Genomic DNA, 26,047 nt, shown 5'->3' with positions numbered 1-26,047 from the left:
TTAAACTCGGCCTGAAATGATCTTGTTCTCGTGACGTGACGTTGACGACGTTAGCGTGTGAATACTGACCGGCGCAGCACAAGCCATCTCCTCGTCGTCATCACGCGAGTGGCTCGGGGCCACCGCGAGCGCGCGCCCCGGAGACGCCGGCGAGCTCTGCGACCGACGCCCCGGCACCGTCAGGTATGACATCGGCTGTGCCTGTGTGAGTAAAACATTTCATATCACGTCCGGGTCACCAATTTACTACGGTCACTACACAAATTAGTAAAGTGATCTAGCTCAACGAAAGCGAAAATGAGGGCTTACTGTGATTGTGTTAGTGGCATACATACAAGCTATAAAGACTAGGGTTTGTCAGCGATATCGAATGAATGAGGGATAAATGTGGAGGTGGAGGTGACGGCATCGACTGGTGAAACATCGGCTGCAGGACACACACCATTGAGTGGTTTGATTGACTCAGTTTCATATCACGTCGGGGTCACCAATTTGCCACCAAGATTTGGGCAATATAAAAAGAGACTACTGCCGAGTCTGTGGTAATATGTACTTTATTGATTATGTTGCCTCATAAAACATAATGCATTTGCATATCAAACTTACAGGAGCGTTCTCAGTTTCGGTGGGTTCTTGCAGCTTCGGTCCCTGGAAGGGCTTCGGTGGGCGAGGCGGCACTGGTGGGCCTGGAATAAGGGATACACAAGTAATTTATTTTGTTCAGTCTATTTTCCCCTCAGGCTGATCTCACATAAAATTCACATTTCTTGGAAACTTTCTAGAAAAAATCCTTTATCGAGACCATACTCAAAAACTGGTACACACGCATCACGAACTCACCTACAAATTTAGGTTCCGTAGCCAAGCCATTGGTGGTTGGGTAGTGGCTGCACGACGGCTGAGGTTGTGGTTGCGTCTGCGGCGGCGGCTGCGGTGGCTGCGGTGGCGGCTGCTTGCTGACTACCGCTGGTGCTGACGCCGCGGCGGGGGCCGGGGTTGGCCTTGGCGCGCTCAGGGGTCTATGCCTCGTAAATGTCGTCCTACTGAGAGTTGTGTCCCAGTCCGGGTCTGTAGGGTAAACTACTTTCAATTAATGCATAGTTCAAACAGGTTTTTGTTGGGTCAGTTTTGCTAGGTGAAATGTAAGGTCAACTAGCGTCGCCATTGAAAAAAAATCATAGCCTCCGATTGGCGGCGCTACTTGACCTTACACTTCACCCTAAGGTAACGATTCGCTTTGGGACAGCTGTCGTGACATTCATATCATGCATCGCAATCAATGACGAAAGAAAAAAGAGGACTTGACATACCCACGAAAAAAACGTGCATACCTAAACTCACGTGCCAACTAAAATGGCGGCCAATTTCCTTGAAAAAGTGGAACAAGCAAGTCGCTTTAACAACTGAAGTGCTTGTTGGTTGGTTGATTGCAATGACGTTTCTTTCGTCATTGGTTGGTTTGCTGCTGTTTGCTGCCATTAAACATGGCGACCGGCCGCAATGTTGTCATTTTAGGCAAGGACAAAACTATTGTTATCCTTTTTTACGTACGATAACACTAATAAGTTAAAAAGAGACGACGATATATTTTTAAGTAAGGATGTTAATGCCGGGTCCTCTCCTTTTTCTTTCGTCAATGATCGCAAAAGAAGTAGGTATTGATAGTGCGATCTGCTAAATCGTTTTCATAAAGCTGGAATAAACCTCAAGTATAAAAAACTATCAAAGTTTATGTTTCACATTCTCGTCACACAAATTTTCATTTGAGAACTTGGCTACTCCGGCTTAGCTTACTCCCTCTACAGTATTTTGTTTCAGATAGTTTAGTTAGATGATCTTTTCTGATATGGTCCAACAAATAAAGCCAGACTTTGTATGTACCTATATATGTATGTATGGATATAATGTATACCATAATATTGATTCCGCACAATACAAAGTTTGATCAATCAATCCATCTGAGATTGCAAATATTGTTGTTACTGAGGCTTGGTATCTGTTTGTAATTCGACTTACTTTGTATGTCAACTGATCGCTTATAATTTAAAAACATGAATAAATAGGAAAATCATTTCAGGATAAAGCCATACGCTTAGCAATGAAAAAGTTCCACTTACAAAATGCCGACAGCAAATGAGCACATAAAAAAACTAATTTAGTAGGTATCTGATCAAAATATTTACGATTTTAGTTAGTAATATTTAGATTCGCTATTTTATAATTCAATATTGCAAACGTTGTCATATAGCTAGCCTTTTCCGTTTAGGAGTTTTGGTGCTAATACTGTCACCGGAACTTTTTCATTGCTCGCGAGTGTAGTAGCAGTGAAATTATAAAACTCATCAATACTTATGTTGACGTGGCCTTCTAGCAGCGACAGATTGTCCGGATCCTCTTCTTCGCTCGCGTACGACTCTTCATCAGAATCTTGAGCCACCATCGAGGCCTGTCCAGACGTAGAAGCTCCCGTGGACACGGAGCACGAGGCCGTCGCCGCCCGGTATATGGCTGTGGGGGGCGTCTCTGGAGTGGTGGGGGCGTACACCCGGATCTCCGGCTGGGGCTGAAGGTAAGACAGCGGGTGCCGCCCGCAGTAGTCACGCTCGAATGACTTGCTGCTCTCAATCAGATCTTCATCGTCGAAAGTGAACGCGCGCCGGTCCTACACAAATAATACGCGTCAAGATTGCACGTGGCTTGCGGCTTCTAATAGATAGATAAGGCTGTTTTAACTGCATCGGGATTTAATCACGCACGCGGGATGGCATGTCATTTTCCCGCGTCTCGCGTGCATATTCCATACGATAGGCCCGGGTCTCCTATTTACGCTGTAGGTCTCGTCCAGCGTCACGCCGTAGGCCGCGTCACGATGCTCACTATAGAAATGTACTGATGCGGTCTCCCTCACACGCCGACGTTGGCGCGTAGACGTAGTGAGCATCGTGATGCAGCCTACGGCGTGACGCTGGACGCAACCTACGACGAGAAATAGGAGACAATGAATACTTTTATGGAAGTGTGCGGGGCAATAACGCGTGCTTCATCAAATCCGCATGCTGTTAAAAACAGCCTAATACAAACTATCGTACGTGCTACGGAATGAATAGAATTCTGAATTGAAATTTTTCAAAATTGAAACCCGTGCTGTAAAAACACTATCGCTTTAAAAGCTCTATAGAATCCGCATACATTTCGATATGTTTGTTCACAGCCTTCAACAATCAGAGCACGTGCAGTTTTAAATCTGTGAGCTTGTTCCATTGCTTACCTACACGTGAATATATATTATTATGTACATATATTTTTGATACGTACGCCTTCCTCCATGGTATAGGTGTCACCAAAATACCATGAGTTAATAATCGATACGATTCCCTTATTTCCACAACGCTTGTTGACATGGAGTACCCTATTTTACAACCCTTTAAAGCACGACCCAAATAATCATCATTTAATTTATAAGCGGAGCTGAGTATCTACAGGTATTAAAAATATGGAGATGGAAAAGAAAATTCCAAATAATTTCAATATAATTTAATACGTTACATTAGGAGATTTTTGCATCTGTAGTTGCAATTTTTTTATTACTATACGTTATTTTCATTGGCCAATTGAACTTCTGAAAATATCGATCTGGTTTCGTTACGGTGCCACCGATCATAGTTTCCATTGTGTTTATTTAAAATAATGAATAATTCAAAAGTAAAGTTATCTTACTAAATCTCTCAAAGGTTTCACAAGACAAAATAACTACCCACGTCTGCTTTGAATTATTTTAAGCGAGAGGACGTGGATCTGTCTCCTTAGTCCGGATAAAGCATAACAATAACAAGGTTCACCGTCGGATTCACGAAGAACGTGAAGTTAACTATAAGTCAAGACTATAATATACGAGTATGCAGTGGTTGTCATTGAACACGGAATATCAAAAAGCATTTCACCCGGGTTTTAAAGCAGAACCATTAGTTAAAACAATAACTTTTGTCACGTCTTGACGTGCGCGCGTCTTGCGCCCCGTGGTAGGCATCCTGCTGTCGGTAGCGGTACCTATTCTAGTATCAATCCCTGATCGAGAACTTCAGAAGTTTCATCGCTCAAAATATAATTTTCAATTCAGAATCCTTAAAGCAGTAAAGTTTCGCTGCTGACACTATACACAAACACACATAACACGTAGATACAATTTACGAGTCATACATAACAAGCTGACAACCCTCCTTATTGTCCTCGTCAAATCGTAAAATATTACTACAAACAATTTACATTTAAAAAATAGTGCGACTTGCACGAGTTATATCTTACTATTTATAAATTTATCTATCTGTTTATCTCCACAAAATTGTATAATTATTATATCAATCAATGTAACAGAATCTAACAAACGGTACAAATAGATGTTAGAACCTTATTGAAAACAGTTCGTGCAAGTCGCCCTATTCAACAACAACAACGTATCCTCTTCCAAATGTTTCAGGAACTCTTTAATAGCATTAGTACAGATGAGATTATCCTTAACTCATTCACTTTCTGCCTTTATATTGGCAAAAAGCATGCCGAAGTATCACGAAGCATCATCCGTGCAACTCAAAATCAATCAATCAATGGATTTTACACTAGAGCGGACACATTATTCAAAATCAATCGCAGCCCTTTTGGAAGAGAATACGCAGTCAGTACACATAGACATGTAGAGATTTACCTGAGGGCGTATCCCAGTAATGCAATCTGAAATACGAATATAAACACCATTGTCAGACACATCATACTGATCGTGGGCGACGGACATCGGCGGAATGCTGTTCTGATAAGGTCCTGGAATTTGTTTTTAAAATTTGTTTATTTAAAATAATTATTCGTTTTTTTGTGCAATCACAAGCGTGATGGTGTTAGACGCGGACGTAAAACAAACATACTTTTGCACTTGTAATTAATACCTATGTATAAATAAGTAGGTATACTACCGAAGTGTGCTACTGTGATATAAGTGTAATTATTATAGTCAATGCAGGTGTACTTATTAAATATAATACACAAATAATTATAGAAAAAATGAGAAGAAAATGTAATATTATGTACATAACCATAATCAAAGGTGAACGATGCAGCAGTGGCTCGTGGCTGAAGTTCAAATAAGTCTAGTTATGGTACATGGTAAAAACCACTTTTTTCCTGGCACCTAACTGGCACCTTTTTTCATAAAATAACAATCTTTGTTACACGTGTTACCGATTTGTGAAAAAAAACATAGGTAGCATTATGATTGCAAACATGAACATTCAACAAAGCTGTGTAAAGTTTGCGAGCAAAACTTTTCTATACAATCGAGTTGAGAAAAATCTGGAATTCCCGTATGCACGTGTAATGTAAAGTTGGTACAGGTGAGTTCAACAATGTTTAATGCAAATCTCTAACTTAAACTCACAGTTGGAAAAATAAGCACATGTAAGGTATTTTAAAAAATACCTTTGGTATTTTATAGAATACATGCACATATTACAAAGAGCAAAATATATAATTTATTTAGGAGATACCTACGTGCCTATATCTAGAATTATATACCTACTTATCTTTAACCTACGGGGCTGAAACGTGGACACTTACAGAACGACTGATCAACAAACTGAGAGTCACTCAGTGAGCTATGGAAAGAGCTATGCTTGGAGTCTCTCTGAAAGATCGCATCGGCAACGAAGTGATCCAACAGAGAACTAAAGTCACCCGTATCACATCACACCGAAGTAAGCTTAAGTGGCACTGGGCTGGTTAAATCTGTTGAAGAACCGATAACCGATGCTACTAGGCAAACACAGTGTAGGATGACAGAGGTACGTTCCGGCTAGATGGGGTGACGAGTTGCGAAAGGTGGCTGGTAGCTGGTAATGATTGGATGTAGAAAGCTATAGATCTCTCCAGTAAAGTGCTTTGGGAGAGGTCTACATACAGCACTGTACTGCTATAGGCTAAAGAAGAAGAACCCTCCTTTGTCGGTCCGGAATCTAAGTTAAGTTATTTATCATTTCAAACTACAAAACTTCGATTAATGTGTTTTTAAATAGCTTATTTTCCGCGCGAGCATCGCATGCCATGAAAGAATTTCCCCTGGGAAAATACATAAGATATATTTAAATTAAATAAAGTAATCTAATTCTTCGTCATTATTATGGCCAGTTCCAATATCAGATTTAAGATACTAGTTTTCTGGTGATACTATCACATTATTTTGTTAACTATCTATTAGATGAAAATGAAGGTTATTCGGTATACAACTACTAAACACTCAAGTTACTACTAAAGTTATCGGTAAGAGCGGATGGAAATTGGTCATTAGCGAGTTACACGTCACATCTTAAGTACATACGAGTTGCACCGAAGGTAAATTTCCCTGCCCTTGTGAACGCAATGTCACTGGCTCGACATTCATTCCATAAAAGCTCTTCAAAGTCTTTGTCATAGTCATTACCAACCAACAACATAATAACATAGTTCATAATAGAGAGGCGTCACTATTGTGTTAAAGATGACATGAATACAAAGCTTGGAAACTCGATATCATAAAAGCAAACTTTTAAGTCTCATCTCATGCCAGCTAACATTACCCATTACCCATTATGATGTGTCAAGCTACCTATGCTCAAAATACACGCAAACAATAGTTTAACATCTGAGTATTGACGTAAACATCATCCCAGCCCTCTTTGCGTGGAAGCTAAGTGTAGGCGTGTTCTTTGTACTAATTAAATTTCAATGGAAAATAATGCTGTTAATTATCAGACTGACGCCTTTCCTTGTTGCATTAAGTAAACAAGCAGTTTTAAAATACAAAACAACTTTGATAAAAGATTAAAACCTGGATTTAAAATCAGTAGCTTATTAAAAAGGATTTTCTTCCCAATGCTTATTTAAAATATTTATTAACATTGTAGTCGATGGAAAATGCATTTGTCCGAGAGAGCTAAAAGCTACGTGGGATGGTTCTGATTTAAATCGACGAAGAACTTTATGTTTTATTATAATTTGGGTTTAAAATATTAAAGCTTTTTAAAAATCACCCTTAAGTATGTTCCATTTTATTATCTATAATTTTTATTTTACTTGCACTGTTTATGTATACAGGGTGTCCCAAAAGTCAACGTCATCCCTTAAAGGGCTGATAGGTCAGCTCATGAGAGGCCAGAATATCACAATATGACCTTAGTAAAAACTCGATAATTTTCGAGATATTGACACTTTTATAAATTTGCTGAAAATCGACACCTTGGATCAGTTTTTTGCGTGCCGCCGGTACAAAAATCCATATTGTCAGAATTTGTTTGGTGTTGCATCACCCTGTATAGCCCTGCTATTGATCGCAGTCAAAAAAAATATCGAGTAATGCTGTATGTTAAAAAAAAACACGGTTTTCAAAGTCATAAAAGGTAATCGTATTTTTTTATAAACAACTTTGACTGTACATACTGTAAAAAAAATATACCACGCAAAACTGGCACCTTATTTGAAAAGATTGCTCATTTAATGCAGTTTCCAAAATGGTATGAAACGTTACTATTGTTTCAATTAACAAAAAAGTTATTGCTATTTTAGTACAAAACGACCTCGATGTAAAATTGTTTGAAGGAAATTTATCTGACTGAATTTATTAAGGGTAAGTCATGTTGGAATGAGTAAAAGTAAAATAGGTGGTGTGGCCGGGAGTGGGAAAAGAGACAACGTTGTGACAGTTAATAAAAAAAACGCATTTTGAGTATCTTTCTCGAAAAAAGTGGACTATAGCAACTCCACATTCCCCATAAATGTAGCGCATGGTAACGTACATTCCTGAGTAGTGCTAATGTGTGATATAATGAAGTAAAACGCTTACACATGTACATTAGGGTGGAGCGTAATATTTTTTTTTACATATCACTTACTGAATAGCACTAGAAAGTTGCAATACCATCTTATCTACTGGGAAAAAATAATAAAAAAAATATTGGTACCTACTTTTAGTCCCCTACCGCCTCTTGAATATTTGAAAAAATCATTAAATCGTCCTATTTTAAATATATAACTTTAAAAAAAACTACGTTACTTTTATTGTTTTTTTCGACTTATCTTTACTGTTTTTACTATTGTGATATATAATAGATACATTTATAGATAACCGTAATAAAAAATAATAATATATGCGACGTCAAAGGGACGAAATATTACAATAAAAAATCAAACTTCTTCTTTAACGCCTTCTCGAATCTGCAGCCATTCTGAATTAGTAGGTATAACTTTATTGTACATAAAACACGTAAATAACATTTAAGACTTAAAATCTATAATACAATAAGGGCGACCTTATCGCTAAAAGCGATCTCTTCCAGGAATTAATTTAACCTCAACCCAGTACCGTGCGCCGATACAACCAATACCGTATCAGACAAATCGACTATTGGGGATTACATCTAACGAGTACAGTGGTGGGTGGGACAGTATCCTCGGCCAATCCTCGACCAATGAACGGCTAGCAAATGATCGAGTCCTCGGCCGAGGACACTAACTCGCCATTGTACTCGTTAGGTGTAATCGACCCATATCTCTTCCTACCTTAGCCACAGTTTATGACCGATATGGCATCTCGGATCGATCGGCAGCAGCAGTTGCAAGTGCAGTACTACAAGATGTCGGTCTGATTACTTCAGAACATGCAGAAAACGTCGTAGATCGAAGCAAAGTTAGAAGAGCTAGAAAACGAGTGCGTGATGACATTCAAAGGCAAGAGTATTCTTCTGAATTCAGTGGACTCGATGGCCAAAAGGACAAGACGCTAGTGATTCAAAAGCGAGGCCAACGTTTTCACAAAACGATTGTTACATTAGAGCATATCCTTAATAGTGGAGCCAGAATCACTGTTCTTAGGCCATTTAACTACGTTGTGTGGTACAGGAAAAGTTATAGCTGATTCTATACATTCGTATTTTACTAAGAGTTCCATTGATTTCACCAAGTTGTCGGGTGTGACGGTACAGCTACAAACACTGGCTGGAAAAGTGGCGTAATTCGTTTGATCCAATTAAAGTTAGGTGGACCACTACAATGGTTCATTTGCCAACTGCACGCGAACGAATTGCCCCTTCGGTATTTGTTGACTAAGTAAGATGAAGCTACCAGTGGCCCTCAACTATATTCTGGCGTAATAGGAAAAGCTTTGGAAAACTTTTAAAATCTGTCTGTCACGGCGTTTGCTCCTATTCCATCTAATTGAAATTAAACTCGCAGAATATGTTTTGAAAGTGTATGCTCCAGTATGGTTTTATGTAAAGAAGGATAGCTCGTTTAAACAAGGACCAACTCACGTCTACAAATTAATTGAATTATCTAGATGTTTCAGCTCTGTCTGATGTGAAACAGATTATTGACCCAGTCATACAAAGAAATGCATTTTTTGCGCATCCTGAAAACCTTCTACTAGCGATGCTGTTCGACAACCAACCACATATAAGGGAATTCGGATTAAAACGAATTATCGCGACCAGGAAGAACTCGAAACCAGGGATAAGAATATATAAAGTACCAAAGTTAAACTTTGAGGCCCATTATACTGACATGATCGTATGGAGTGAATCACAAATAACATATCCTCCAATCCTACAGGCTGCCAGCGATAGCCAATTGAGCGACCTGGTTGGATCAAAGTCCTTCATTGCAATGCAGAACTTTAAGGTCTCCAAAAATACTAATGAATAACTTACGAAATTTCCATGATTTTCCTCCTTTTTTTGCTATTGTTTATGATTATAATTATATGTTATTTTAAAATGAAGGTTTAGGTTTACAAAATTAATGTTTTATTGTTATATTTACGGTAAAATATTTCCAAGATGTTAATTGTCGTTACGTTCTTTCAATATTCAAAGATGTACCAATTTTAACAAAACTACTCAAACTTTGAGCTGAGGTAGGGGACTGAAAACTATAAAAAAATGATTTAAAAAATATATAATTAGGTATAATTCAACCAAATGCAACTTTCCGCAGGTATTCACAATCGATCCAACGAACTTTTTTTTTCTTCATACAATGACGCTCCACCCTAATGTACATTGTACACCCACAGTATCCAAAAAAGGGACAGATCAGTTTGTCACTAACATTACCTCTAATTACTTGTTATTTATTTTAAAGTTATTGTTAAACAAAACCAAACTCTCAAAATTATGATTATGACCATTAATGAGTATCATTTTTTGCTGATTATGTACTTAGTATAATAATGTGGTGTTATATGTTATGTTGGTGGTGTGAAATAAAAATAAAAGTCAATAAATGTTTGATTTTTTTTAAATAAGGTGTAAAAAACGCAAAATATGTTTTATAAGAGTTTGGTAAGTTTTTTCTTAGCTATTTTTGCGACGTCTATGTTGCCACGGCTGACCCCATCACCTATTTTACTTTTAGTCATTTCAACATGACTTACCCTTAATAAATTCAGTCAGATAAATTTCCTTCAAACTATTTTACATCGAGGTCGTTTTTTACTAAAATTGCAATAACTTTTTGTTAATTGAAACAATAGCAACGTTTCATACCATTTTGGAAACTGCATTAAATGAGCAATCTTTTCAAATAAGGTGCCAGGTTTGCGTGGTATATTTTTTTTACAGTATGTAGAGTCAAAGCTGTTTATAAAAAAATACGATTACCTTTTATGACTTTGAAAACCGTGTTTTTTTTAAACATACAGCATTACTCGATATTTTTTTTGACTGCGATCAATAGCAGGGCTATACAGGGTGATGCAACACCAAACAAATTCTAACAATATGGATTATTGTACCGGCGGCACGCAAAAAACTGATCCAAGGTGTCGATTTTCAGCAAATTTATAAAAGTGTCAATATCTCGAAAATTATCGAGTTTTTACTAAGGTCATACTGTGATATTCTGGCCTCTCATGAGCTGACCTATCAGCCCTTTAAGGGATGACGTTGACTTTTGGGACACCCTGTATACGTATGTACACGTGTATCGTAACATCGTAACAACCGAATATCAAACCTACTTAAGTAAATAAATTTCGAGACAAGATTTTTGTCATACAAAATGTGCAACAACGTAGTAAATATCTAGTAAAAATAGGAAAACTGAGTTTTTTAGCAGTGATTGATCAAACTATCCTGTAATTAACTGAACCCGAAACAAAGCCCGTTCCATCTGCGTCAGGATGTCGCATCCAATAGTTCAATTCAAATAACTGGAGCCCATTTGTGTGCGAAGCTTGTTACGCCGACATTGAACCTGAAGCCTCACTCTACCTTCACAAAAAAGGCACGAGAGCTTCCATGCAATCGATACCTAATAAGGTGCCTAACTATTAATTAACAAACCATTTAAAGTCGTGGTTAATGCAGTTGAGTGCTTACAAACTTAGTTGATCGTAAGCTAGAGTGACCTTTCTGAATTTCAGCCTCGTGTCGCGGTGTACCTACGCCCTATTGATGTTGACATTAAATTGCTGCGACTCTGATATTCTTGTGATGAAAATTTCATCCCACCATTTCCTTCCTTCGCGTTTCTTTGACGTTGAAATTGAAAATTCCCAAGTTGTTGTTGATTTCGCCTTGAACTTAATGGATGTCTAGATGTATGTTTACGTAGTGCATTCAGTTTTCTCCGTCGTCTCCTATAATTTATGTAATAATAATAATAATAATAATAAATAATTTATTGATCCAAAAACATGTAAAAATATACATCGAGTGAACATTATAAATATGGTAAACCTTGCCACCTAAACTAGGTTTAAGGCCTGTAATATAGGTGACAAGCTCTTCCATTAAATCTAAGTAAGAGCATGTGAATGTATACAATTTTACAGACAAAAGTATTGACAAAAACAAGAACATTTTAAAAATAACATGCAAACTTAACTAACTATAATATCTTGAAAAACAATTTTGAAAGTTATATATGTAATATAATGTATGTATATAATCACTAAGATTATTTATTTTTATATGTATGTATGTAGGTATCTAGTTAGTAGACTAAATTTATAAGCAATAGCAGTTATACCTCACAGATAATTAATTTGAGTTACAGTATTTTCATTATAGAAGGAACTACATTATCCCCGAAGGGGTGATATTAATATTTTTTCTGTCTCTTCATAATTAAGTGGTTTGAGCCAGTTTAAAAGTATTCGCTTGGTTTCAAATTTATTAAGAGCATGAATATTATATAATTTGTTAGCAACATTATAAAGAAATCCACCAAGGTAGGTCTCTAATCTGTTTATGAAACAAGTCTTAAAGCCTTCAGTTTTAGAGATGTTATGGGAACGACGGGTCGCGATGGTGGCACAGGAGGGAGAATAAGGCGTAGACGAATGGTACCGAATTATAGCACACTGGATATATAACTGCCTCACCGTAAGTACACCGCACTCTCTGAATAGGTCGGAAGTTGGGTATCTGATGGGCTTGAAAGAGCTTACTTTCAGTATTGCTCTTTGAGCGCGCTCAAGTGGTAGCAAGTACGTTTTGAACGTACCTCCCCAAGAATTAATGCAATACGTAAGTATTGATTGGCAAAGCGTAAAATATACCATTTTAAGGAGACAAGGGTTAGCTACATGGCGTAAAGTGCTAAAAATTGCCATCAGTCTTCTTATTCTAAGGGTAAGGTTGGCAATATGGTACTTAAATGTAAGATTACAGTCGATAACAACTCCTAAATACTTTATTTTATCAACACTTTCAAGTAGAGTGCAGTTACAATCCCGTGAAGCGGATGAAGCATCGCCAGGGCAGATGTGAGCCCGGATTTTGAGGGACTGAATTGATTTCCGAGGTTTGCGAATAGAAAAGGACATATACTTGGTTTTATCTGCATTTAACGTCAAACTATTTATGAGTAACCAATTGTTTACTAAGTTAAAACCGGTTTGGGCGCAGTTAAAGGTATCGTTCCAGTCGTCCCCTTGAAACAAAAGCGCTGTGTCATCGGCAAAGGTAACGATTTTACCTTTAAGCAAATCTATGCTACACAGCTCATTTATGTATAGCAAAAAGAGAGTTGGCCCAAGGATGCTACCCTGTGGGACACCATAAGTAACAGGTAATGGATCGCTAGTGTAATTTCCCACCCTAACAACTTGAACCCTGTCTGTAAGATAGTCTCTGAACAAGTCTAGAGGGACACCACGAACTCCAACGCTTTCAAGCTTGCACAATAACTTCGGAACCGATACCGTATCGAAAGCTTTTGCCAAGTCTAGAAATATTCCTAAGCATTTCTTCCCTTTGTCTAAATTTGTAGCAACAAAGTTAGTCAGCTGCGACACTGCATCGGCCGTTGATTTGCCACTTCGGAAGCCGAACTGATTAGGAGACAAAATAGACATTGACTCGAGGTATGAGACAAGACGGTTGTTCAATAGACGTTCCAATATTTTCGATAGCGTAGGCAAGATAGAAATCGGTCTATAGTTATTGATCAGCGTTCTGTCACCAGCCTTGTATACAGGTATAATAATTGCCTTTTTAAAAGCGGTGGGAAAAATACCTGTGGTGAGGGCCAGATTGCAGATATGGGTGAGAGGTGATATTAGGTATTCTTTGTTCTGTTTGATGACTTTTGAGGAGATGCCATCCCATCCTACTGAGCCAAGTAATTTAAGGGAATCAATAGTAGCATTTATTTCAAATTGGTCAGTTGGAATCATTGTAAATGAATTTGGAAGCTCCGCTGGTGGAGAATGACGCCGAGGTATATTGAGGTTAGCTATTTTCTCTGCCAGATTTTTACCTACGTTAGCGAAAAAGGAGTTTGTTTTATTTACAGCGACAGTCGGTGAGCTATCCGATTTCAGTATGTCCTGGGCAGAATCCTTTTTAGGTTTACGGTGGGTAATGCTGTTAATAGCTTCCCATGTTTTTTTGATTCCCAAATTGCTAGCACTTTCTAGTTCATTTCGATCATACTGCCTTTTTAATTTTTTTATTAATTTCCCGCAAAAATTCCTATACCGCGAATAGGTGAGTTTTAAAAGATAATTATCTGGATCCTTCCTAACTTCACTGTGTAACTTGTCTCTATGTTTGACACAACGAAGAAGACCTGGTGTCATCCACTGCTTTAAAACCACTTTTCTTCTAGGTATCTTGACGTAGATAGTATGTGGAAGCTTGTGATTAACACTGAAGCTTCGCATACATAATTGCATTGACTCGGGTGCTTCCGAAGCCAGTCAAGTGAAATGCCAAGTTGGTACCTACAACCTCACCCTGCAGGGTGCAATCTCGTCCTATTACTCACGACCCGCTAAACCTATACACTACATAATTATAACAGTTTAATGAAGTTTTATTTCTCCATTAACCTTGAACTTGGCTGTAAAACTGCAGGAGCATAGGGAGAACTAATGATATTAGAATGTTCAAGAAATACTGCACCCTTTGCCGGGTTCCTGGAATTTCATATAATTATTCCGTAACATTGTTCAGTTTGCACGAACCTTTGCAAAAACCTTTGACATTGAATGTGGTAGCGAGCTAGATTTGCAGTTTATATAAAAATACTATATAAATGTCGCAGGCATCTGGTTTAATCTCCAGTTTGATTGAACCACTAGCCCGTTCATTGGATGGCGCTATTCAGTTGTATGACTAAAGGACAACTCGTCAAGTCGTTGATTGTAACGTTCGACGTCTTGACTGAACGTCATTCAGCGGAGTCGTTGAATGGGATATAGTATAGCAACTTTGTAATGTCTGGTTAGGGTGATCATGACCAGACAAGAGTCAACAAAAAGACTATGTTACCAAGCTCTTATCTCACAAATTAACTAAACAATAACAATAAACGTACCTTCATATTGTTGTTTATAATTATCCAGTTACGCCACAATTTTTTCTTTGAAACTATCCGCCCGCGGCGTAATAATAGGTAAATCCATGTTGTCACACTATTTTAACACAAATAACGCGCTTTAAAGCTAATTTATTTGCAAAAAACTAACAATATAGGTGCTTTTTGTGTCAGCTGTTAGCTGTTAGACGCCATATTTGTTTTGTTCACCACCTGACTGATTTTAAGTCAGCTAACTAGTTGGACGTTTTGTGACGCTTGTGCAATCAACTTTCCGCCTAGTCATTCAACTAAGCAGCGTCATCCAATGAACGGGCTAGCGGTTCAATCAAACAGGAGATTAAACCAGATGCCTGCGACATAAATATGACGACCGAATGGTGTAGTGGTTAGTGACCCTGACTACTGAGCCGAAGGTCCTGGGTTCGATTCCCGGCTGGGGCAGATGGAATGGCAATAGGCCCGCCCCCTATTACATTGGGACTAACATACCACTCTGTCGAAAAGTGGGTGCAGCAATGCACCTCTGCCTACCCCGCAAGGGAGTACATTAGTACAAGGCGTGAGTGTGTGTGTGTGTGTGTGTGTACTATATAAATAAAAGGATATTAATGTGTAAATACTGTATTAATGTATAGGTACTGTATGTTTGTAACGAGTACCTAAACTACAATAAACGACATTGTCCATATTCATACAACATTTCTAAATCAGAGCCAAATATAATGAGTCTTGTCTTTGCGTATTTTGCCACGCCTTACAATTACAAAACCTTTGTATATGTATAATTAATTAATTACCTATTCACGGTTAGTTTCCCGAATCAGCCATGCGAGACAAATAGTTTGAATGCAATTTCAGTTACTTTCCCTTCATGTGGCATCGCCGTGGACACCCTGTATACCAATGCCATGATAATGGTGACTAGTTGGCGCGGGAGGTTTAGGTGTATATAAAAATAAACGATCTCAAAGGGAACTTCTGACAAGCAAAACTGATTTATTTGGCGATCGATAAATGAGGTCCTCAATGCAGCGGATTACCTAAAAGTAGGTACATGAACACAAAATGTACTAACAGAGATTAAAAAAATCCATTAGACATCATAATATTTTAAGGTAACAAAGATAGACAGTACTAGAAGCTTTTATTTATGTTATAGTCCGCAACATAAGCTGTGCTTTCAAACAGCATTTTTCATTTCAGTTTTCAATTAAAATGTTTATTTATGATTTTAATTTTAAAAGCTTTTTACATTTTCACAAACAATTTCGTATTGAACTTGAACTCGCCTGTAAAAGGAAAACTGTGTACCTATCACAACATTCGCAACTGAAACTTTATAACTGGAAATAGGGTTGGGATTTGTATGTTACTACGGCTACGTTAATACCAAAGTTCAAATAGCTACCTGAATTGCAACTGACGTATTTCATTTGAGGGGCACGTGTAAAATGTAATCCCTTTAAAAAGTCCCAAATTTTATTTTAAAAATCTTTTTGGTCTAAAACTAGTTCTGTATAAATGTTTTAATATGATACGGATGATATGGTGGAATATTTCATAATTTGATTACAAGTCTAAAGCGGGAATCTGAATACGATGACAAATTTACATGTAGGTACTAATCGCGAAGGCGTTAGTATTGAGCGTTAATTTCTTCTGAGCAGCATGCCACCTTGGCGGCTATATGGTGTAGTGTTTAATTAACTACTATGCTGAAGGACCCGGGTTCGATCCCCGATGTGTGTGATATCTCCAACCCGCCTACCAAGCGTGGGGATTATGGCAATAACCCTCCAGTCTGGGAGAAGGCTCATGTCCTGTAGTGGACTATTACGGCCCATGCGTTTACACATATTGCCGATGCATGTCTCAAAGAAGAAGAAATCTAACAAATCACATTTTGTGAATGAGCAAAGTATGCACTAACATTGATGTCATGCAACACATCAGAAATATACACGTGTCAAACTAATTCAACATTTCAACACACATCATCTGCGGTTATGTTTTCGGTTGGAGATAAAAAAATATAAAGTCTGATTTAATTTGCTGCTGACTATACATTTTACAGTGTACGTCGGGTGAACTGAACAAAATATGCTACACCAAGGTATAACTAAAATTATATTTTCGTAAACAAAAAGTTTGTAACTATATTGATAGAAAGATTTTTGTTACTCTTTCACGGAAAATCGATACGACGATTTTTTTTTCGTCTTTTTGTAGGACGTGAGCTTTGCCGTTGCACTGTTGCAATCAGAATCCTTAGGTAAGTTGTATTTTCCTCCTACTCGTATAAAAAGTCGATTGGTGGGACAAATGCCTTATTATACACTCACGAGCAATAAAAAAGTTCCAGTAAAATACACTGACGGGCAAAGAAACATTTCCACTTACAAAATGCAGACACCAAATGGCGTCAATTTTTTTAAACATTTAATAGGAAATGATGATGGGCACCAATATATAGAAGCTGGGACCAGCACCAATAGAAATGAGTGATACGTCGTTGAAAAGGTATTTTTTTTTAGAATATGAATAACGGAAGCGCTAGTCTTGATTTACTGTCCAATAAGAATAATCGTACTTTGAAAGTTTTTATATTTTATTTTGTGTAATTTTAATGCTTTTGTTAGTTTTTCACATTCATTTTTAATTTTTATAACTAAATGATCATATTTCATATAATATTATATTTGTTTATTATCTCAGTAAATAAAACCAGTTGAAAGTAATTTTTCCAATTTCAATAATACTTGTTTACGTGTATTACGCCCTAACTGTCATCAGAAGAGAGAGAGCAATGCCATAGAAAAATACTTCCTTCCGACGAATATATTTCAAAATGGACAACATATACGGATTTGTCGTCATAATACTTTTTTGCTCACTTGAAAAGAGCTATCCAACGATGTATGTCTCATCTTTATTGGACATAGGTCCCAAAACGCCCATTGTCATTTGAACGAAATATTTTTGTATTTAGTTGGTAATATTCTGTTGCGCCGATAAATGCACTCAAATATTGCAGAAAGCGTCGTTAAGTTAGTTTTTCCGTTTCGTTATAATTTGGTGATTTTCTGAATGGAACTTTTTCTTTGCCCGTGAGTGAATCACCAAACTATACTCCTAAACTGAAAAGGCTAATAATGACGCCGTTTGCAATACAGTATAGACGTACATTTAACTGCGAATCAGAATAGTAATAACTAAAAACATATATATTTATTTATATGTACAAATTTTATGTTTTAGGGGTCATTTGGGTCAATATTTTGTAAGTGTAACATTTTCATTGCTCGTGACGAGTGTATTAATAAAAAACACATAGTAAATTTTGACATGAGCAGCAGTAGCAATAGAATTAGGTACTAGTTTACAACTAAGTTTAAAACTACTAGTATAGTTTTGCAAGCGCAGCGGCTGTGGTTTCATCGTAAGTTAGACGCGAGCACTTAATTTTACACTAGCTGATCCCGCGAGCTTCGCTTCTCCTTAAAAAGTTTACAAAGTATCAAGTCTGGGATAAAAAGTAGCCTATGTTCTTTCCCAGGGTCTAGACCGTATGTATATCAAATTTCATTCAAATCCGTTCAGTAGTTTTGGCGTGTAAGAGTAACAGACAGATAGACAGACAGACAGACAGACAAACAGACAAACAGACACAGTTACTTTCGCATTTATAATATTAGTTATGATGATAATTATTTATTTCGCTTAGCTTCGTAGTACAATTGATTTTATTCAAAATTTTTAAAAAAATTTGAAGGTGTGTGTAGGTGGTATGCTAAAGTATATAAGCCAAAACTTTGGTTTTTAAAAAAAGTTAGTTTAAAAAAAGCTTTTAATCATTGTGTTTTGAGAAAGACTAAATAAACTTAAATATGTTAAATAATTCAGAAATGTTTGACTCCCGGAAAATGTATTACTTATTGGGTAATCCACTGCAAATGCATTATTATTCAAAGAGTACAGTATACGGGATAATTGGTAGGACGATTACTAATTATCCCGCATACAATATTACCTACTATTTTAATTTGCAAATTTTACAAAGTGATTTGCTTCTCTATTTCTAAGTTTAGCATATAGGTAAAAATTTATGTAACCAACAGAGTTTCTATCGAAAACATTTTTATTTATTAATGAACGAAAGTTGTTTATAATGGCCCTATTATGGGTCACGCTTCGACTTAGGTACTATACCGCTTTTGAAACGCCCTGTAGTATATATATATATATATATATATATATATATATATATATATATATATATATATATATATATATATATATATTTACATCACGCTGAGCAGTTTAACTCTTTTACTTAAAATTAAATACCAACAGAATAAGAGACAATTCCTCATACACATAATCATATCCAGCATCTTTGACCTGAAGATTAACTCCCATTGTATCGGGAAAATATTCCTCTGTACAAGACAAAAATATTCACTTATGACGCCAGCAGAGCAGATAGGTAGACAAGATAAATACTAGTATTCATACAACACAATGGAGGTACCACTTATCCTTAAAGGAAATCGATACACTGTTTATAACGGGAGGAAAATTCTGTTATTTATAGAACACTGAGGGCTTAGGTAAATATTATACAGGTACAGGGTTGAAATTAACGAGGTGGTAGGTGGAAATATTTATAGGGATCCCACTCGACAGGTAGGTTTGAACATTTTTTAACGTCACAACATTATTTAAATAGAATCGTTACATGTAAATAAAAGATATTTTTACTAATTAGTCGAAGACTACCTCCCACATTTAGATATTTCAACCCTTTCCTTTTAAGTAAATAAAAGATTTTATTTTAAGATATGAAAAAAAACCAATAGGGAAAAATATATGCTGATCTGAGAAAAAGTACGTTTGTTTTACGACATTATAGTATGTTAGATTAAAATGTTAGTGCGACTTAGTAATAAATTAGTAAAAGCTTGAGTGTAAGAACAAAGCTATGAAGAGAAAAGAGAAATATTCTTATTTTCAGGATATTTCTTAAACTGTACATGTTTTAACGTAAAATATAATTAACAGCATTACTCCGAAGTTGAATTAAAATAAGTCCTTATAGTTACAGTTGAAATAGCTACGAATACATAAATTAAAAACTACTAAACGTTTTAACCGAAAAACTGTAATACAGTTTTAAAATTGAGCGAATAAAAAAACCACTTTCTTGTTACGGAACCCCTTCCCAAAAAAATGAGTTACTGTAGACTAGACTGCCTGTATACTTTACGCACATATTATTGTAGTATTTACCCGCTACCAATACGATCTCATCATTTTTACCATTATTTTTTGTGGCGTACACTTGAGACCTAGTAGAACTACTAAATTGCATTATTCCATATTTAACTGGTTGCCAAGAAGGAACGAATATTAGGCGCAGTTGAGTTTCCTCAGTTGCAGAATTGAAGAATAAAAGTGCTCTTTGTTTTACCTTTGTTCGGTTATTAAATAAAAGTTATCTCTAGTTTCAGTCTTCAACAATATTATTTTTTTAATTATTTATATTTGTTTAATATGAGCTAGGTATATAATTTAATTATATTTTTTTGGTTGAGGTTTTTTTACTATCAGACAATCGTATTTAGATATAGGCTTTAGCTTTCACATTTATTTTAACAGCTTCCGTCGATTAAGTATGTAGTAGAAGGTTCGCCAAAATATCTAAAGCTCAAAGTTTGTTTCCCGGAATTCTTTTTTTGCTTCGTTTGTCCGTCGATTAAGAGAGTGACCCTCATGTGCGTTCCGATAACTATTCGTCGACCATCAAAATGAAAATGGTAGGATCTAAACAGCTTTTGTGTAGGTATTTCGTGCACACACTGGGCGCTGAAATCACTTCCCACGCACGCTTGGCGGATCTTAATATTCATTATGAGTTTGATCGATGTGTTCGGTATACTTTTTATAAAAACACTACCCTCCTCCTTCGGCAGTCGGGTAAAAATAAAGATAAGTTTGTAAATTACAAAATGTGTATTATAAGTACTTATATATAATAATAATATGTAATAATAATATGTGGGGATATCTCACACACGGCTATCCGACCCCAAGCTAGGCAGAACCTGTGTTATGGGTGTCGGACAGCTGATATATCTACACAAATACATAGATAGATAGATACTAAATATAAATATCAACACCCAAGACCCGAGTACAAATATCTGTGTTTAAACAAATATCTGCCCCAGCCGGGAATCGAACCCGGGACCTTCAGCTCAGTAGTCAGGTCACTGACCACTACGCCATTCGGTCGTCAATATATGACTCCACGTTTTAGTACAAATACATTTTCAGCTCTGAACACGTAAATACTGAATCAAGTCGCTGACACATCCAGCCTCCACCGCAATTTCCTGTTGGACATTTCAGTGACATGTAGTTAACTGGGACCTTTGCGTTTGTACCAACTGAAATAGACTCTCACGGCCGCGTCTCAACTCGATGCATTTTACATGAATCTGAAAGTTAGAGGCTAGTAACGCCTTCACGAGAAATAGAAGAGCAAGTTTGACCTTTACTAAGTTTATTTTAAGAATAAGTTTTACAAGAACATCGCGGACTCGGATGAATACCACCTTCATTCATTTGTTTTTACCCAACTGTAAATCCGCTCCTCATGGCGGTAGCTATATCATAGTCCAACTTTTATACAGAGTGTTGCAAAAGTGGTATACTAAGCCGAAGGGGGGTGAGTAAGGGAGTCATTCTGAACAAAATTTTAGTACTCTTTACTTTGGGATTTTTGTGAAAAAAAACAACTTGCTCATCCATTGATAGATAGATAAGTTATTTATTTACTTAACACAACACATACACATTGAAACCTTTTACTATGAAAAAGCATTTTTTTTCACGAATTTCTACAAGTTGATCACATTGATACCCTGGCTGATGTCACCCCCTTTCGGTTAATTATACCACTTTTGCAACAACCTACCTATATAACACCCCTACCAAATATACAGGGGAAGTTTTACCAAGACACCAATTTAAACTATACTGTGTCTTCTCGCTTCGGCATTCCAAGGTAGGAGACACATAGTAATATTATATTCGGGTTTCACGCAGGCGTCACGTCGTGGTGTCGATTTCATACTCTTAAGTACGCACATCCCTGATTTAGCATATTCGACAATGTCGATCAGGTCAACTGATCTGAGCTGGCTTCATCGCCATATACGTTTATGCACCGCCACGCTTTTTGTACCGTTTCTCTGTTTGGCGCTAGTTGATATATTTACTAATATATATGTAGGTACAGTGTGGCGGGCAGGACCAATTTTTTTACAAATAAATTTAGAATTAATTATTATTGTGTTATTAATGCAAGTAAGTCTGTAAGAAGGGAAAATAATATCTACTTATTGAAATATTTTTCAAATCGAATTTAATTTCAGGGGTGCTTATTCTCTCTTTATTATGGCAACCTGATAAAGAAACTTAAATTTTATGACGCTCGATATAGTTGGCGACGACGTTGGCGTTTCGTTTGCGTAGGTAGTTCGCTTGGAATTGGCTATACACAACCAAATCCCCGTTGTTCTATGTTGGCTACTGCCCTAACGAACCCCGTTTGTTCTGGTACTATTGGGACATCGTAAAATACCTTAACTTTATCTATCCTCACCCCCAGATTAGTCCATGCAACACATGAATATGTAACAGTATTTATAAAGGTTATTTATTTTTATGTTTAGAGGTTTTTTTGGTTTTTACAAAATGTTTATAGCAATATATTTTTCTTAATACTACGCCATTTGGTATTTATCCTGATACCATAACCAGCAATAGCAATAGCGAATTTGATATAAGGTAGGAATGCAGCTACCCAATATGTACTCCACTATAATTTTCAATACACTGTTGAGTAGCGTCTTGTTTATGTATTTTGAAATCATCAAAACTGTGAACGGTTCTATAATCTGCCTCCACCACAAAGAATTAATACAAGCAGTGCACAATAATTTATGAATGTAATTAAAAAAAAACTCTTCAGAGAGCTGAGTTTCATGATTAGTGATTACGTAACAAGTCAGCTTAATATTGAGGTTTATTTAGATAAAATAAAATGGTATGCATCAGCAAAAAATCATGTGTGCCAGATGATACATTAAACTTCATCCATTTTATTATCATTAAACTTAAGTATATTAAAAAGACAGGCAAAGTATTTAAAGGTACTTACCCATTCTCTCCCTGGTTTCATCAGTGGCATGCAGACCACAGACCCGGCAGATGGCAGCTACCCACTTCTCCATGTCGTCTTCGCTGTCAGCCTCGAGGTGATATATGCGAGTGGTCGTACGGACTGTGAAGACTGAACCACGGACTTTCGGGTCTAGACTTGTACCAGTGCCCCTTTCCATGTGAAGACCAGCGTCCACCTGAACAAAAATATTCAATTAAATAAAATATAATAGGCTACATTAAAATATTGCCTATTAGGGTTTTTTTGGTTGATTATTAACCGACTTTTTAAATTGGGTTGGTCATATTATTTTGATTTTGATTTTAGAGTAATCTCATATTAAAACTTTATTTAATCACGAAAATAATATTGGAGTATGTACCTGACTGAGTAAATATTGGTTAGCTATAAAGACAAGTTACTTAGCACTCAATACTTTATACAATGCACTAAAGAAACAGTAAGAGCCTCCTTTTATAGCTTTGACACACGTTGCACATTCATTTGAATATGAACTGGCTAACTCATGCAGGCTCTTTGGAATTATATCTTTAAGAATTTGAGACTAAAAGACTTTTTACTTAATTTCCTTAATTTTTCTATTGGAATTGTTGTCAAATTTAACCAGAGGTTGTGGCCTGTCCTACTAGAACAGACTTTCAAACTAGCTCACAGGAGCAAATAAAAAAAGTATGGAGGGCAAGAGTGTGGAGAGGAGGGAAAGGGTTTAGAGGGTAGGGAAAGGGTTTAGAGGGAAGGGAAAGGGTGTAGAGGGAAGGGAAAGGGAGCGAAGGGGAGGGGAGGGGTAATTGTAGAAGGAAAATTCAAAAGAGGGATTGGGGATACATTCGAAGGAGGGGAAGGGACTGATTTTGCTAATTTTGGTTTTAAATACTTATGGAAGACCATGAAAGTTAAAAAGGTGGGATCATTTAAGGCGAAGCAGAGCTCACTACCTTTTATACCGCTAGTTTTTTTTTTATATTTTGAGTGTAGAGAATAGGGAAAGGGTTTATTTATTTATTTAACTCTTTATTGTACAAATATTACATTATTATTGGGTTTAAAGGATAGGGAAAGATTGTAGAGACTGCAGAGGGTAGGGAAAGGGAGTGAAGGGGAGGGGACATGTGGTCGTAGAAGGAACATATAATGGAGGGATTTGGGATAGGAGGAGAGGAAGAGGAAGGGAATGGGACTTATTTTGCTAATTTTGGTTTTGAATACTTATGGAAGACCACACGGTGTAAAAACCGTGGAAGAATTATTTAAAACAGCCAGGAATAGAGAGCGCTGCAAAGAGCTGACTGCCAACCTTCAATGATGGAGAGGCACTATAAGAAGAAGATGGAAGACCACAAAAGGCTTAAAAGGTGGAATCATTTAAGGCAAAGCAGAGCTCACTAGCTTTTTATACCACTACTTTTTTATATTTTGACTAGGACAACTAGGTAGAGAAAGGGTGTAGACTAGTGTAGAGGATAGGGAAAGGGTGTAGAGGTTAGGGAAAGAGTGTAGAGGGTAGGGAAAGGGAGTGAAGGGGAGGGGACAGGTGAGCGTAGAAGGAAAATGCAATGGAGGGATTTGGGATAGAAGGAGGAGAACGGAATGGGACTGATTTTGGTAATTTTGGCTTTAAATACTTAGACCATGAAAGGTTTAGGTATTTAAAGCCAAAATTACGGTTAGGTGGGATCATTTAAGGCGAAGCAGAGCTTGCTAGCTTTTTATACTGCTAGTTTTTTATATTTTGATATGGGATTGATTTTGAGTTGAACTATAATAATTTAAGGTGAGGATTTTTTGGCCCTTTTAACTAGGCTATCTGGTTTACAAACACACAGAAGAGTGGTATATTTTTTAATAATTCATCAATTTTAACTTTAAACATGTGCTGAAAGTTTTGAGTCTGATTCACAATGTCTGGATAAATGAAATCTTTGTGATAGTGAAAATAAACATACTCTCGCTAAGTATCCTAATTATAATTTTAGTGTGCAAGCATGACTTTTACCAAGACACTGAAAAATCTCTTACAGGCTTAATTTATAGCTATTAAATACTGATACTGAAAATGTAATAGCATGTTTAACGGCATACATGTCAATTTGATGTAGGTAGTTGTTGCACTAATGTATTAAAGCTCATAACATGGCTTTCACCTATGCACTTGAACCAGACACTGATGATAAAGTGCTTTTCCTTGAACCTGACTAAACCACTTATCATAATGAACAGAATGTGCATGCATTGACACAGTGGCATAGTTAGAACGCTACTTTGAATATTTGCCATAATTTTACCTGTTCGCAAAGGTCTAAATTGATGGTTCCCTTCATGCGCCTGCGGTTTCGATCGGCATAATAGTCAAGGAAGTACTGCCCAGGCAACTCCCCTGACTGACGCAGGACAAACCATCTTTTTCGCCATTTCTGAAAGTTTTACCAGAATTTAATAACACCATTCCCGATACATCCTGGCCAAAGTTATTAAGAAATTCACATGTTGCAACAAGGATAACCATAGTTTCTTACTACCATAATATTATTATTACCAGCATCAAGTCAAACTTGTCAACAATGTTTGGAAATCGTATTGTAACTTATTGTAACACTTACCGCCCGCCAAATACGTTTAGATGGTGGAGATTTAGTCAGCCAGCCCTCAAATACAATATGTTTGGACATTTTCTTCGTATTCGGGCGTCTTATCGCTTTGCTGAATAAATGACTCACACAGGAGCATGGAGAACAAAACATACGCAACTTTTCTGTCAACTCGAAAAAGCTACTCAAACTTTTTAATTTGCCTAGGCAACCGCACTTCTGCTCTGGGCAACCACAGAACAAGTTGTGAGTGTGAGAGAGGCTGATACCGACCGAGATGCCGAGATGTCCTTGCGAGTTGCGCGAACGGGCACACCAACCAACCACGAACCGCGTATCGCGCAACATCCGCGCCATAGAAAAAGTAAAC

At 36.9% G+C, this 26,047-nt stretch overlaps 1 protein-coding gene across 1 annotated transcript; it reads right to left on the bottom strand.

Annotated features, from left to right (window-relative positions):
* LOC105380539 (protein daughter of sevenless) lies at window positions 1–26,034 on the bottom strand. The gene is made up of 8 exons (XM_048632883.1): window positions 25,690–26,034; window positions 25,375–25,503; window positions 23,069–23,267; window positions 4,700–4,812; window positions 2,350–2,662; window positions 841–1,068; window positions 607–686; window positions 1–201 (listed from the first exon to the last, which is right to left on the bottom strand). Exons 1-8 carry the CDS (start codon window positions 26,032–26,034, stop codon window positions 1–3), a joined length of 1,608 nt encoding a protein of 535 aa, XP_048488840.1.
* Window positions 26,035–26,047: the final 13 nt, after the last annotated feature.

The sequence above is a fragment of the Plutella xylostella genome, chromosome Z (genome assembly GCF_932276165.1).
Source record: "Plutella xylostella chromosome Z, ilPluXylo3.1, whole genome shotgun sequence".
Taxonomy (NCBI): Eukaryota; Metazoa; Arthropoda; class Insecta; order Lepidoptera; family Plutellidae; genus Plutella; species Plutella xylostella.
Note: the sequence above shows the minus strand (reverse complement) of the source record. Positions and strands in the feature narration are given on the sequence as shown.